The following is a 16783-nucleotide window of genomic DNA, read 5'->3' as shown; positions in this document are numbered from 1 at the left end:
CGCATGAAGCAGAGGAAACAATTACTGCTGCTAAACACAGCGATGCTGAATTATACTTGCAAAAATGTAAAGGTCACATCATGAGGAATCAAATATTGCTTGATCTTTTGAGATAAAAGAGTTCAGTGTACTATGAAAATTTTCATAACTTTAACTTTGTCCTGAGTCCAAAAAGAATTAAGAAACCGCCATCGGAACAAAAGATTATATTGGGGGAACCCATGCTGTTTTTTTGTTTTTTTTGAGAGAGAAAAAAAAAAAAAAATTTATTACCCTGACATAATGTTCACATTTACCGCTGTTCTGCAATTTTCGCATTCGAAATCCAGTCATTTCAATAGGAATCCAAGCAATCTGGAATTTTAAGTGAGGACAAAAAGATTTGCCTGCAGATTTTGCAACAGGTTTAATTTAGTCACATGAATTCACCAAGTTAACCAACAGAACATTGCTTGGTTTAAAAGTGACTTCTGAGCTGTGCTTCATACATCACTGCACTATTGACTGTATACAATGGACCTGTTTTTGCTAATGTGACCACACATTGTTATTTCTATGTAAACATGCACTAGATGGACCATTGCGCTCATGTCCCACACCTATTCAGCTTCTTGCGTATGGCACGGTGTTAAAAAAACGCAGCACTCAAGAAACGTGTCTCTAGACTTTGCTTTTTTTATTCAACTGCTATGCGCCTTGTTTTTAAATGCAAAAAAATGTGTTCTTTAAGATGGAACTGAATGATGTCTCACTTATCTTAATACACCCACTGACAGACTTTTACTGGCATACTGTTTTTGCTTGCATTATTAAAAAAAAAAAAAGAAAAAAAAATTAATTTATTAAACTTGAATCACTGGTTCATAAGAACATGCTTGCAATTTTGTAAGTGTGAGAGTTTGACATTTTTAACATTTAACATTGTATATATATTTTTCAAGCCCTGTTCACAAACATACATAATATTTATATAAAAGTTTTGAAGGTAAAGCAGCATAAAGTGGCACATTTAATTCTCAGTGTCAGAGAGAGAGGGTGAAAATGGTCGTTAAAAACAGTTATGATGATCATTTTATAAGTGGACCTCTAGTGGAAAAAAACTGTTTTATGACCTCTTTAAATGATTATGGACATGAGTTTTGCTACTGTTGTATTGCATTACAAGAATTTTACTGGAAACTGAGACAAATCTCTCATGTTTATCCTGCTATTGTGCTCTATAGAAACTTTTGTTTGAACCGGAACATTTCCATTGTCCTCTTTAAGAACCTTCTCCAGTTCAATTGTTCATGTGCTCTTTAGTCTCAATGTCTATGTTAGTCCTTAAGGTATAAGGCCACTGCAAAAACATAAAAGCTTCTATAAACCCTCATTGTGGCTTTTTGTTTGCGTGTTGACACTAGTAAAGCTCAGTCAGTGTAGACAAAGGGCTGGGTACATTACACAGCAAATTACTTAACTAATATCAATGGATGGGAAATATCCATTCTATTTACAACAAAGATAACTTGTTTGATTCTGTCGAGCATGTGTTTACCTATCACTTTAACTATGGTGCTTCATTACCGTTAACACACACACACACACACACACACACACACACACACACACACACACACACACATCACCTCCTCCTTATAGCTAGCACACATCCTTTTAAACGAACACACACATGTATGCACACAGAAAATTTGTCATTTAATTTGCTCTCTTAATTTTTCCTTCCCTTTTTCTCTCTCTTACACACACACTAGCTATATTCCCAGCTATATGTGCATTTTGAGGTATCGCATCAGAAACAAGAAAAAAAAAGTTTTTACGCTCACTTGAGGTTGTTTTTAACTTGTGCGAAAAAGAGTTCATGCGAATAATGGGAGATAGAAATGAATTTGCCGGAAAAATTCTGACGTAGCGAACGTTAAACCCACGTGACTAATCGGCTGTTTCTGCTGATGGTGTTGTAACAGACTTGATTTTGTTAGGATGCATTAATTCTGGATTTACTGGCGCTCGTTGTATATGTGTGCATGCAATGCATTTTCCCCTCGGGTCTTGTCGTAGATAGGCAAGGGTCATGCGCACTTTTGTACTGTTTTTTTCGGGGTTGTCTTCTTACATGTGTGTGATAGGGATGGGCATTTTTGGCAATTTTTCATTTCGATCTTCGATAGGTTTCAAAACCGGTTAATCGAGTACTCGGAGGGGGCAGGGTGTGTGCGGGGGGCGGGGCATGGCCGTCATGGAGATAATGAAAATGGGATGTTAGGAAAATGAATGTTAAAAATAAAAATATAAAATATGACATGAAAACCTGTCTATGAAAACGTGATTTCAACAGTGTTAGATTGATTATGATGCAGCAATGTTTTTAATAAGGAAGCATCTAAAAGGAATAGCCGCCTGAGGTGAGTGACGCCAATAAACTGAAGCCCGTTCTATGACACATCCTGTGATATTAATCAGATAACTTAACGGAATAACGGGTAAGGACAGAATTTACTGTAGATTTCTATAAAGTTATAATGCCATGTTTATGGCAGATCTGTGCTTTATTTTAATCACATTATTAAGTGATTCCATAAATCGCCTGCGCGTTTTCGAAGCCATGCGAATTATGCAATTGAACAAATATGACAAAAAATGCACTGCTGCATTATTATAACATCAGTATTTTTATTTTCATTTTTTAAAGAAACATCTTAAAGCAATATGACGTCTCAAATAACTCGATATCGGGCATTGCATTTGAGCATGGAACTAAACACTGATATGCAGCGCATTCAGCATCTTAATAAATGTTGATATCCCGACCCAACGCATCCTGTAGTAGATTAATCAGATGTAGCTATTACAGCTTTCATCTGCAAAAGGTTTGCGAATGCAAACGTGAGCTTGACCGAAAGTGTAACTCCGATTGTGCTTTAAAAAGTGTCACTAAAATTTCAGCAATATTTTGTATTCAATTTGCACTTTCTGATCAAACAGAATGTTATTTTACAGTATGAAAATCACTGATGATTATTGTTAAATTAATTATGAATAGAATTGAAAGGATATTTTCAGCACAAGATAAAAGCTTGGCACTGCACAGCTTGTATTGAAATACAAAGTTCAGTCATGAAACTCTAACCGAGTGCTGATTGGTTCTTTCTATGCCGTGGCACCAGCCAATCAGAAGTAATTCCAAATCCACGCAACCATATATATCGTACCCTAGCCTGCGATTGACAAGCTGCGCAATGTGAAGCGCTGTTATCCCTCCTCCTCCCCAGCGCCACCTGTAGAGATCTGCTACGGGGGTTCTACCATTCTTGCAGCAGCCTTTTCCTTGTTGTTTTCTTTGACTAAGCTGAACAAATTTGTATTTGCTCAGCAGCAGCAGCAGTAGCAGTAGCAACAGCAGCAGCAACGTAGCAGATCTCGTACGCCAAAATCAAGCCATGTATACTTCATGCCCCATGCAAATAAATGCTGGTTGAATTTAATCCACTCCGAGAGGTGTCATGATTGAACTGTATTTTCATCTATCTTGTCAAAGTGAAACTAGACATCACTACGTGACTTCGAGGCCGTTCTCTCTCTTCTCACGTCTTTTGACGCATGCTGCGGAAAGCTAAACAATCGGAGCTCAGGGTGCTGCCCAAAGTGCTACTATAACCAATCAAGAGAAAAAAGAAAAAATACATCGTCGCTGTCACGAGTACTCAAGTACTCAAGTACTCGGTTGCTGTTGCACATCCCTAGTGTGTGACACTTAATAAAGTCGAGAAGAGTTCAGGCGGCTCTCGTTTATTGTTTTCTTATTTATAAGTGTTTAGGCGAACCCTTCTCAAACGCTCGGTCATAGTGTTTTATTTACTAGGTTACCAATACCACCGTCATCCGCTCGAACTTGATGGAAACGTGCCTAATTCGCATTTGTTTGTTTTTTTTCCTTTTTTGCAAATCCTCCACCTACCCATGTCTGTGATTCTGCTATACCTGCTTGTTGCAGTGCCCCAGGGGCCTGCACGGCCTGACCACTCCCTTCAACAAATTGGTGGCGGTTCACAGGCTTTTAAATTCCACACTGTTTTAATTACACTGTTTACTTAATAGGCTTCAAAAACGCTATTCACACAGCAGGAGGAGCAGGTGATTCAGGACTTCAAATATCTGGTAGATGTTATCTCATATCTCTCATATCTGATTTTTTAGTTTCACTCTGATTAATCTGTAGATTATTCAGTGCATGAATGCTACTCATATTTGAATGAATTCCTTTTCTTTTATGTCACTTTGTAATGTTGTCAGTTTTACTGGTAGAAGGTGCTATTTCACAGCTGTCATTCGTGAGAACATGACAGTTGGCACCTGCGGCTCTCTTTGTAACCATTTCTTAGTAACTGAGACCAGCCTGTCTTGTCCTCTGTGTTTCCGGAAGCAAAATATTAGTGGTACGTGTCAGTGATAAGTTGGCAAACAGTGTTATTTGTGTTAGAGCATGGCTCTTTTTGTTTCTAATTAGATGTCATGAATTCATTTGTGTTGTTTGAATACATGGCTGGTGTCACTTCCTAAAATAACAATTTCTACCTCCACTGTAATCATCTAATTATCCAATCCATTTATTTTATGTCATCCATTGTTATTGTATTCACCTTTTTTATTTGGTGTATATGCACTTGCCTACGTTGTTAAAACTCATTAGGATGCTTTTCATCATTTAGTGCATTTACATGCACTCTCATAATGGGAATGGGATTTTAGCAATATTGCAATTGAACTTTACCTCATGTAAACACAATGCTTCGATTAAAGTAATGCGATTAAGCTCATAATCGTAGTAAGCATAATTGCATTAAACTAGGTGGTATACGCCGATTTTAATCGCAATATGCAGTCATGTAAACACCTTAATCATATTATTCCCGCTCTGACCAAAGTGCGTATGTGCTCAAAGGTACACAGATGCTGTTTGTTCTCTTCACCAAATCGCTAAATTCTGTCAACACAACTTGCTGCGCATTATCTGCTCCGTATCCTCATCCAGACGCGTGAAGAATGCGACAGAAGTGCAGGCAAACCCGACGTTGCGATGTTCATCACGGCGCTAAATAATATACAGTACGTCCATAAAAATGTATTTTGAATTTGATGTAAATAGATCAAAACAATGGCAGGTAACATGCATACTGTATGCCTTAGTATGCCTATCTTAGTGTGATATAACCATACTTATTAGCGAATAATCAGAGTAATGAAAATTGCATGTAAACTGGAGTGAAGAGTTCTGCTTATGTCATGTAAACTTCTTACTGCGATAAAGACCTTACTCTGATTAGAGATGGTCCTCGCCGCAGAACACGAGATCCAGGGCGGCGGGGTCTATCCAACTCCTCCCACTTTGCATATCGCTAAACCTACACGTTTCCGCCCCCCTGGATCTAAACCTACCCATCTCCACCCCCTGGATCTAGATCCAACTCCTCCCACTTTACATAACCCTTTACCTACCCGTCTCCACCCCCTGGATCTCGTGTGTTCTGCGGCGAGGGGCTACTGTTCATTTGAGTAAGATTTTCTAAATGCATCGTGTATCATAAACTAGCAATGACAACAATTTTTACAGCATTTATTAATTTCAGTTGCTGTTAATTTATAAATATACTATTGTTCATTGTAAATTCATTTACATTCACAATACACCACTGTTAAAAAAGTTTGGGGTCAGTAAAAATGTTTAATTTCTCACAAAAGCTGCATTTATTTTAACAAAAATACAGTAAAACAGTAATTTGAAATATTACTACAATTTAAAATTACTTTCATTTTAATATATTGTAGAGTGTAATTTATTTCTGTGTTGGTAAAGCCGAATTTTCAGCATCATTACTCCAGTCTTCAGTGTCACATGATCATTCAGAAGTCATTCTAATATGATGATTTGCTGCTCAAGAAACATTTCTTATTATTATCACAGTTGAAAACATTAAGTGTTTTCACTTCGATTATTTGTATTAATCGATTAATAATTATTTGTATTAATCGATTAATAATCGATTAATACAAATATTTTTTTATTTTTAGTCCATGATGACTAGTGCAATAACTCAAATCGAAACTTCTTGTAGAGTGTTGCTAACACCTGAACATTTTTTACTTCATTTTTAATATGTAATCATTGTACATTTTGTATATGATTATGTATTTTCTTAAATGTAGAAATTGAAAAAGTATGCCTTATGAGTCATTCTTATTCTTTCTCTTTCATATCTGTAATTAACAAACTTTTTTTTGATAACATAGGGCCTATATATCCTGTCGACTCGCCGGTCATGTGACTGCGGTCAGGTGAGGGTCACTGAATTTGCAGTATATCTGTCAGAACAGGCCTATTTATCACATTTCGTTCAACTCTGTGATGCCATCTGTGATGGTCTAAGCATGTGTTGTGTTAGCATGCAGGACGCATAGGCATACAGGTGTTTGTTCTTTTATGTATCCACGAGTCTGATCGTTTTACTGGTGCATTTGTCAGTTTTCACAGCAGTGATGTGGCAGACATTTAACATGTTAAACGCAGTGTTAGTGTTCCCAGCCTCACTGTTATCCACTTCCTGATCACTCAAAGATTTATTGGCCCTCAAACACTCCCCTGTGAAAAACTGCAAACATTCAGAACCTCATAACCTCCTCTCCCTCAGGCACTTTTCTCTCTCTCTCACACACACATGCACATATATAGCCCTTTCCTTCTCCTAACCTCTCCATATTTCATTCCGACATGTAAATAAACACCATCAGAGTGAAAAACCCCTAGTGTCTTTTTAAACCTACTAATTAGTTTTGGCCCAGAATATCACAATGTTGTATGTGGCAGGCTGTCACCTCAGTAGGTTGGACGTGTCAGGGCACGAGTTACTGCAACACTGTGTGTTTTTGCCTTGATGTTATCCAAAGGGACCCCGGTCCAGGTGGGACAACGTCCAAAGGGACGCTGAGACCCATGCAGATTCATTCAAATGTCATTTAACAGAGCTGACTGACAGACAAACGACTTCAGACTTCACTGTTGCCCTCTTCACACGCTTCTCCTTATTACAACCTGTCTTCGTGTGTAGCGGTGTGTCGTGTGCTGTAAACCGGTGCTAGAGTTGACATCTGGCTGTGTTCTTTCATGAGGCCTGAGGGGGGCGATCGGAGGGGCGTGTGGGATAATTTGTTACGGTGTTAACAGGCTAATAGACGTCCACCTGGTTTTGAGAGTTCAGAGACAGCAGTGGCCTCCTCTGCAATCAGCTTAAGACTTCAGCCCCTTTTTATTACCCCAATTATGAGAGCTGTTTAGAGGCAACCGCTGTGTGTGTGCGTTTTTCATGTCATCTGGTTGGGTTAGGACCCAGACACCCACTCTCACCACATCAAACGAGCCCGTCTGAGTAAAGGTGTGCTGGCGGGGTCTCTCCCTGTTCTCTCTTGCGGTGTCTGTGTGTCCTTTACCAGAGCTTGAGAGAGTTCATTTCATGTGGTCTGCTGGGAGCTGTTGGAGTACAGATGCAAAAGACCCCCTGCCTCTGGTGGACTCATTGCCTTCCACCCAAATATAGTTCCGCTCTTTGTCTCCCAACCCACTTACACACTTTTTTTTCTCTTTTTCTCTCTTTTTTTTTTTTTTTTTTTTTCTTGGTAACCATTTATTGAGGGAAAAGGTAGATCAGATGCTATTTATTAGCCTGAGGTTTTTAAAATGATCACATGTCAGTCATTCACCCAGACAGTCACCCACCTACATGCACTTGTAGATATATTTAGGGCCTGAGCACTGATGGTGTGAGGACCCTATTGTAATTGCTCAGTCAGTTATTCTTCTTCTCCAAAATGAATTGCATTTTTGAGGGCCTAAACATGCTCGAAAACTCATGAAACTTTGCACACGTGTCAGAAGTGGTGAAATTTTACGTCTGATAAGGGTTTCAGAATTAGGCGTGGCAAAATGGCTCGATAGCGCCACCTACAAAATTTCAATTAAGCACCCTTCACGCTACGTTTCACATACAGGTATGAAATTCGGTAGACATATGTAACAGCCCAATACTTACAAAAAAGTCCCTGGGAGCAAAATCTGAAAACCCAACAGGAAGTGAGATATTTTGAATTTTCTCTATGAAATTTTTGCAGTTTTTACCATTTCCACACGTTGCACTTTAACAAAATCCTCCTAGAGATTTTATCAGATCAACATCATATTTGGTCAGTCTAATCTAAAGGCCTTTGTGACGTTAAATTGCAAAGATCTTGAGTTTTCGCTGAAGGGCGTGTCTGTGGCGACCTGACAAACTTTGATGTTTCGCCATTAAACAGGAAGTTGTTGTAATTCGGGCATACAATGTCCGATTTGCCCCAGATTTCACATGATTCATTAGAGTCCTGGCCTGAAGACGTCTACATGGCAATATTCAGTTACAGTCATAGCGCCCCCTGCTGGCAACAGGAAATGACGTTTTACACTGTGATTAACTCCTCATAAAGATTTAACCAGAATCACATCATATATGGTCAGTCTAATCTTAAGGCCTTAGCGATGTTAAATTGCAAAGATCTTGAGTTTTCGTTGAAGTGTGTGTCCGTGACGGCCTGACAAAGTCTGATGTTTCCCCATGAAAGAGGAAGATGTTGTAGCTCAGGCGTAAAGTGTCTGATCTGCCCCAAACTTCACATAAGTGATAAGAGTCCTGGTCTAAAGACATCTATATGCCAATATTCAGTTAGTCATAACGCCACCTGCTGGCAACAGGAAATGGCATGCTTTACACTGTAATTCACTCCCAGAAACACATTTCAATATGCCACGAAGTACCAAACATTCTAGAAACATGTTAAATCATGCAACACTTGGCTAAGTGCTAATGTTTGCGATTAACGCCACGAAACAGGAATTTGTTGTAACTCAGGCATATAATGTCCGATCTGCTCCAAACTTCACATGTTTGATAATAGTCCTGGCCTGAAGACGTCTACATGGCAATATTCAGTTATAGTCAAAGAACCACCTGTTGCCAGCAGGAAGTGTGGCACTTTGAAATGACTTTGCCAAAATTCTCCTGTATTTACTCGGTTACATGCATGTCGCCCACTGTTCACTGTTTTCATAAGGCTTTCCCTGTAAGGTTTGCTTAGTTTTTTTTTTTAATTTTAGTTAACAAAAATGTTTTAATTCTAGTTATAGTTCTGCACAGATTCACAAATGATCTAAAGATGGGCACTTGTTTTCTAACATAGAAAATCAATGAAACGGAATCATTACTGTTCCTAAAACTCATTGACAAATAATGTCTGTTTACATTCAGTTTATATCAGTTCAGAAACAATTAAAAAAAAAAAAAAAAACAACAACTTTTTTTTATAGTTTTAAATGGGACTATCTGAAGAATCTGTTGAAGATGATATCATTGTGCTTGTTCATACTCTTATATTGGAGATGTGATTGCTTGCATGAGCTTTAGAGCCAAACTGTGATTTATGATCGGCTCACTTGTTTTTGCATGACTCGTTTTGATGGTATTTTCTGAACGGGGCCAATCACTGCCAAAAATCATAAAACTACACACCTGTGTGTTGACACACATACACCCTTCACACCTGTGTGCATGAAATGAGAACAAAGAAATTTGAAAATCTCAAGCCCATATGAGTAACAACATCAAATATCTGTAAAATTTACAGCAGGCACATACAAACTGCAGAATTCGCATAGACACACCCCGAACAAAAAGCGCTTATCACATGTAGATACAGGGTAGCGCACAGGCTAACCTCACCGTAATGTCCTAATCAAACAGCCCATTTGTAGCTGTACGGTTGTAAATGATCTCCTGGTGGGCTAATGCAATTAGCATTGTCTCCTGTCTGTGTACCCAGCATTTTAGCCCTACATCTATCAGCGTAATGGTGGCGGGCAGAAGCTCTGATGTTGTCTAATAAGGGCATTTTACTCCCTTTAAGAGAGGGGGGCAGGTAATGTACGACCTTGGAGGTGAAGTCCAGCGCCGTGCTATAAACCACAGCAATATGTCAAAGAGAGGGAAAGTCCAACTGAAAAGAGGTTTTAATCATTTCATTTATCAGTTCCTTCTTGCTTTTCACTCCCCCTCTCCTCTAGTTTATCTCAGTTGGAGGAGGATACAGAGAGCGAGGGAAATCGATGCAGAGAACATTACAGTAAAATGTATTGATCAGACACAGAGAGAGCCTTGCGTGCTGCCCAGAGATGGCCTAGTGATGCAATGCTTAAAGGAATTTATCCACTGCCTTCTGCATTAACCTTTTATTGACTGCTTGCCTGTCCATAATTAACACTCACTTTAGCTAAAGTGGTTAGTTTCAGCTGGGAGGCCAGGTGTGCGTGTATGCGTTGCATTGTTCGCAGACCGAGTCGAAGTTCAAGTGCGCCGAATGTGTCGGGTGGGAGTATGTGAGCCACCCCCCAGAAGAACAGAGGTGATAGATCTCCTTCTCTCCACATTAGCTTGCTATTCCAGCAGGCCTGGCTGTAGGGTTATAGGGTTTCACAGCAAATTGAAATGAGTGATTGTAACGTCGATCTCTCCTGAGCGCGGGTCAGATGGGAGAGGTAGACTGCATCTCGCAGAGGTTAATCTGTATGGATGGTTGGCATACACTTCCAAATATACTTCCAATAGTCCACACACACACACACACACACACACACGCTTCAACCACTGACTGCAGATGGAAATGCGACATGGAGTTTCTTCAACCTAAATGATTCAGTGATTCAACATTATAACAATAAAAATGTCTATATTTTGGGAGGTTGCTTAATATCTGAATGAATTTGTTTTTACCACAGATAATGCTGTATCATCTCGAATGGAAAATTCCATTCTGATTTACTCACTTTACTCAACTTGTTTTTTGAAACACTTATGACTTTATTTATTTTACGTGGAACACAAAATGAAGTGTTTTTCTGAAAGTCCAAGCTGCTCTTTTCCATACAGTGAAAGTGAATGGTGACCATGGCTGTCAAGTAAGATACTTTGGGAGTAATTAGTAAAATTCATGCAAACTTCATGTGAAACTGTTATATGACACCATAATATAGTGCAAAAGTCATATGAACTACTTTTATGATTATTTTCTGCTCCTTATTTGCTCTTTTTGGAGCTTGACAGTTCCTGGTCACCTTTTACTTTCATTGTATGGAAAAGAGATCATACTAATATTCCTTCAGAAATCATTCTAATATGCTGATTTGGTGCTCAAGAAACATTTCTTATCACAGTTGAAAATAGTTGTTCTGCTTAATATTTTTATGGAAACTGTGATACTTTTTTTGCTTTTGATGAATAGAAAGTTCATAAGAACAGCATTTATTTGAAATATAATTTGATTTGTAACATTATGATTGTCTTTACTGTCACTTTTGATCAATTTAAGGAATTATTTGATCAATCCTTTCTAAATAAGTATTCATTTCTTTAAAAAATAAATAAATAAAATTCGTACTGCCCTCAAACTTTTGAATGGTAGTGTATGCTAGTGTTAATTTACACAACCTTTAAAAATATGATCAATTAATGCTGTAAAAGTTTTGGTTAATGTTAGTATAGCAGCTTGAACATTTTGCTAAGCTTCTCCATTTGTGTTCCACCTGTAGTTTACAAGTTAAGAACAAAAGAGTGTGTAAATGATCCCAAAATGTTAATTTTAGTGCAAACTATTGCTTGAGGTGTGTATGTTTGTGTGGATCTTTATGGCTAGCATTCATTCGTGTGCTTGCGGTCTCTTTTACCACAGTCTATTTACTTCAGTTACCTCTTCTCTGTCTCTTCCAATAATCAAGTAAATGATGAGAGAGTTTAAACACACACGCATGCGTGTATAGAACGAGCTCTCATATTATTTATGAACTGATGTGCTACATTAGGGTACTTAGCGCATGTTAACGGATGTTATTGTCAAGCCCTGATGCAGTATGAGGATGATGTATTGAAGCGCTATATGCTAATTCCACCCTCGGCATGTAATGCAGCCTCTCTTGTGGCTGGTGCAGTTGGAGAGACAGCACTTAACAGGAGAGCCACTCCACCATTAAGTGGCCCTTACAAAATATATAACCACAAATAGTGTCAGAGAGGGGCTGTCCTCTGACCACTGGACAGCAGAGACTCATCCATAACACTGGCCTCCTCTGGGCACCACTGCAGTCTTTCAGTGGAAGACCATGAGTGTTTATTATAGGCTTTGATTGCTTGAGACAAGTGTTTGTGGCAGAACTTTGTGTATTTGTGAGGATATGATTATTCCTGTATTAAAGGTGAAGTGTGTCAGTCCCACTAAACTGAATTGCATTTATATATATATATATATATATATATATAAATGTATGTATATATATATATATATATATATATATATATATATATATATGTATGTGTATATATATATATATATATATATATATATATATATATATATTTATTTATTTATTTTTTTTTCCTGAAGTAATTTTGAGTGATGCTTTCCCATGCAAACCTCTCCACCACAATGCAAGTTGTTGGTTGCCAAGGTGTTGCTATGTAGTTGCTAGGTCCCCCCCCCCCCCCCCCCTCACACACACACACACACACACACACGTTTCTTTTTGTGGGGACATTCCATAGGCGTAATGGTTTTTATACTGTACAAACCGTATTTTCTATCACCCTACACTACCCCTACCCCTAAACCTACCCATCACAAGAAACTGTGCACATTTTTACTTTCTCAAAAAAACTCATTCTGTATGATTTATAAGCCTTTTGAAAAATGGGGACATGGGGTAATATCCTCATAAGTCACCCTCTCCTTGTAATACCTATGTCATACCCATGTCATTATACAAATTTGTGTCCTGATGTGTCACAAAAACGCGCGCGCGCACACACACACACACACACACACACACACACACACACACACACACACACACACACACAGTTTTGTCATATTAATGAGAAGCTGTATTGTCATATTCTAGTGAAAACCACACTGTATATTAATTAAGTGATGAAATGAAATGCTGTAACATCAAAGTTACTTTGGAATTAAAGCCACAGGCTTCACCTGCCCAGGTGTTAATGATTGAGATATGAATCAGCACTGGCCAGGTGCATTTAGAAGGTGATTTACACTGCTTACACTTGTAGGATTGCAGAAGTGCATTCCTAAGGTTTCGTTCAAAGGAAGTGCAAGGGGATGATGCCATACCACACACACACACACACACACACACACACACACACACACACACTCACAAAAGCTATGCAGTCCTTTGCTTTTTCATAAACGTGTCATTAGGGCAGGTTATTGTGTGTCGTAAAGAAATCAGGAAATGAGTGTGTGGACTGCCTCTAGACAAACACACACTTCTTTGTGTGTTTAGGGCTAAATTAACTATTCACACATTCCCTGGAAAACACACACAGTAGTCTGGGGGTGTTTTCAAATTAATTTAGAAAGTTTCAGTGTATATACACTACAGTTAAATAGTTTGTGGTCAGTAATATTGTTTTAAAGTTTATTAAAGAAGTCTTTTATTATTATTGTTTTTATTATAACAATTTGAAATAACTGCTTTCTGTTTCAATATATTTAAAAAAAAATCTGTAATGGCAAAGCTGACTTCATTGTCACTCATTTCAGAAATTTCAATTTTATGTGCATCAGTAATTTATTTGTGTTAAATTATTTTAACACATTAAGGATTTTGAATTAACACGTTAGCATTGAAAGACCTAATTTATTTATTTATTTATCAAATTATCAAATTTTTATTTCCTTTTCTGTCCCAATAGATGCCAATCCAGCCTGGCACAGACCTTGCCCCCTGAGGAAGCACCTGTCGACCGACCCTATTGGAGTAATGATGATCCTGACATGCCCCTCCCCTTTGACCTGTCTGACATCATCAACCGCGTTGAGTCACTTCTCTGGAGGTAAAGTAAAATTACTGTGTTTTTGTTGATGTCGTATGTTTTCAGTAACACTTTACAATAAGGTTAATTTGTTAACATCAGTTAAAGCTGCTGTCTTTTTTTTTTTTTGGTTTAATTATCCAAAATCAATTATTGAGCAAGTACATAACCAATCAGTGTTCAAAACGATCTCCTTACCTTAGCTCGATTCACAACGGTAAGCTTGAAATAATGTTTTAAAATCTGACTGGTACTGGTAGGATTTCGTGGGAAATACGAGTTTGCTGACGTTTGTCTTTGCGTCATTACATCCTGTCTGAAAACAGAAAGAAGGAGTCCTGGCTAGTAGGCTATATCGCGTGTGTGGATGCTGTTGGTGGTGCATCATTTGTAGCCTCTTCTTACAGCAGCTGGAATGTATTTAAACTTGAGATGGTGGCTTGAAAGTTCAAAACGACAATCATCATTGATAACTGTGATAACTGTGACAACTGTGGCTTTTGGATGCACAACCCACGTAAAGATGATAATTTCGCAAATAACCGCAACTGCAGGTTTCAAACAGAGATGGCGACAAAGAGGCAAAACTTACAGACTTCAGCTTTAATGTATTAACTAACATGAACTAACCATGAGCAATAGATTTGTTACTGTATTTGTTAATCTTTGTTAATGTTAGTTAACAAAAATACAGCAGTTCATTGTTTGTTCATGTTAGTTCACAGTGCATTAACTAATGTTAACAAATTTGATTTTAATGTATTAGTAAATGTTGAAAATAACATTAACAAAGATTAATTATTGCTATAGAAGTGCAGTTCATTATTAGTTCATGTTAACTAAGTTAGTTAACTAATGTTAACTAATTAACCTTATTGTGTTACATACTATAAGTGTTACCATGTTTTCTTTTATGTAGAGATTATGAAAATAATCTAAAGGGGCCTTAAGGATTGTTTGCCATTTATGAAGATCAGATCTGCTCTGACGATGTTCAGTCTGTGAATGTTGTGAATGAAAAGTGTTTCATAGATTGAGACAGTAAAGCATAAATGCTGAAAATGTGACTTACTTTCACTTTTTCTTTCTTCCTAGGATGTAAGATATTAGTAAAAGAGGGAGATAAATGGAGAGAAAGAATGTTATGGGTGGATGTTAAGAGATAGAGGCCATGATGGAGCTGACAGGTGACAAAAACAGTACAACACACACCTGTTCAGTTTCTCCTTTCTGGCCCACCTTTGCCTGAAGACCAACATTCACCTTCACACACACCACTTTGAGGTCCACTGGGATGGACAGACGGATATAAGGATGGATAACCAGGGTGGATACAGGGTGACATCTGGATGGGACATTTTATTTCCTATTTCCATCAGTATCGTTTACTATCACTTTAACAGAGTCTGTAGTGTTACAATGACCCTTCATAGACTCATATCAGTAGTAGCATACAATACCTATCCATAAATATACGTATATATAAATATATATTCATAAATGTATGTATGTTTTACTTCATTTCTCCATATATCCTCTGAAGCTTTTTTTTTTTTTTTTTGGACAGGCATTATGTAGATGTATACAGTATACACAGTTCACTTCTCCTCTATGTGTGTGTGTGTGTGTGTGTTTGTCTGTGTGCCATCTTTTGAGGAAGAAAGTCGGTAAAAAAGGATATGACATTGTGGGGGTGTAATGACATCATTAACGGGTGTCATATGCGTGCCGTTGCCTTTCACCTGGCGTATTGTCTAGGGATTTAGTGTGTTTGAATTTGTCCCAAGTGTGTTTGAATGTTTGCGTGTGCGTCCGTCTGAATGTTTGTAGGGAGAAGGTAAAGTTAATGTTGTTAGACTGACTTTGTTGATGATGTTTGTCTATATAGGTGCATGTAGGTACGTGGCACGCACATGTGTACGCAATCGTGTAGGCGGTTTTATTTCTGTATGACTGAATATGAATGTGTGTGTGTGTGTGTGTGTTGTGTATACATAAGATGTTTCTCTCCCAAGCCAAGTAGTGTCGATAGGCGGCTTTTACTGAGCTCTTCAAGAGAACTTACACCCCTTGTGTCACGTAATTCTCGCAGCTCATTGGCTCTTAACCTTTCAATAACGCTTGCCTATGTCTGAAATGCTGCCAGTTTCGGGAGGAATGCACTCGAACATCTTTTAACGAGTGAAGGAGGAGGAAAAGCACTCTGATGTCCTCTAAACGAATGAAGGATGAATGAAAAAGGGATGACTGTTGAAGTCCAGCAGCTTTCTTTTTATTTTTATGCTTTTCTATGTCATCAGTGTTAATGTAGAAGATCCATATTATAGTATTCGATGAAGATGCTTAAATGTGTTTTATACTTCTGAAGTTTTTGAGTTGTCATTGGTTGCCAAATATTGTGTTCTTTCTGAGTAAATGCTGTGAGGTTGGTATATAAATATAAATGTATATATAATCTTTCTTTCATTGTGTTTTTTTTCTGTATTCTTTTCCGGAGTGCCACAAGCCCCACTGCTTTTCTGAAAGCGTTGTGTGTGCAAAGCACTAGTTATGATAGAAATAAAATACAATGCTGGTTTATCAATCAGTAGATGGTTGTTCTTTTTTTTTTTTTTTTTTTTTTTTTTTGCATGAAATTTTGTTTGTATATTGGTAGCAATTTATACAATTTTTCATTAAAAGTTATTGAAGAATTATTATTACATTTTTATAGTGCTTAACAGATAAAAGTTATTGAACTCATAGTAAGTTACTCATAAGTATTCAAAGTTACTCATAGTATTCAATATAATAAGCTATGAATATTTCAGCTATTATATAAT

General features: G+C 37.8%; 1 protein-coding gene across 2 annotated transcripts in view; it reads left to right on the top strand.

The window, feature by feature from the left end:
- fto (FTO alpha-ketoglutarate dependent dioxygenase) overlaps window positions 1-16545 on the top strand; it is a 147251-nt gene extending 130706 nt beyond the window's left edge. For both annotated transcript variants that reach the window (XR_007930896.1, XM_051900174.1), the window contains 2 exons: window positions 13842-13982; window positions 15057-16545. Coding sequence is in view for 1 of the 2 variants with exons in the window: in XM_051900174.1 (XP_051756134.1) it covers window positions 13842-13982; window positions 15057-15063 (148 nt within the window). In the remaining variant the exon portion in view is untranslated. The remainder of the gene's footprint in view (window positions 1-13841; window positions 13983-15056) is intronic.
- The last annotated feature ends 238 nt before the right edge of the window (window positions 16546-16783 follow it).

The sequence above is a fragment of the Ctenopharyngodon idella genome, chromosome 7 (genome assembly GCF_019924925.1).
Source record: "Ctenopharyngodon idella isolate HZGC_01 chromosome 7, HZGC01, whole genome shotgun sequence".
Lineage (NCBI taxonomy): Eukaryota > Metazoa > Chordata > Actinopteri > Cypriniformes > Xenocyprididae > Ctenopharyngodon > Ctenopharyngodon idella.
Note: the sequence above shows the minus strand (reverse complement) of the source record. Positions and strands in the feature narration are given on the sequence as shown.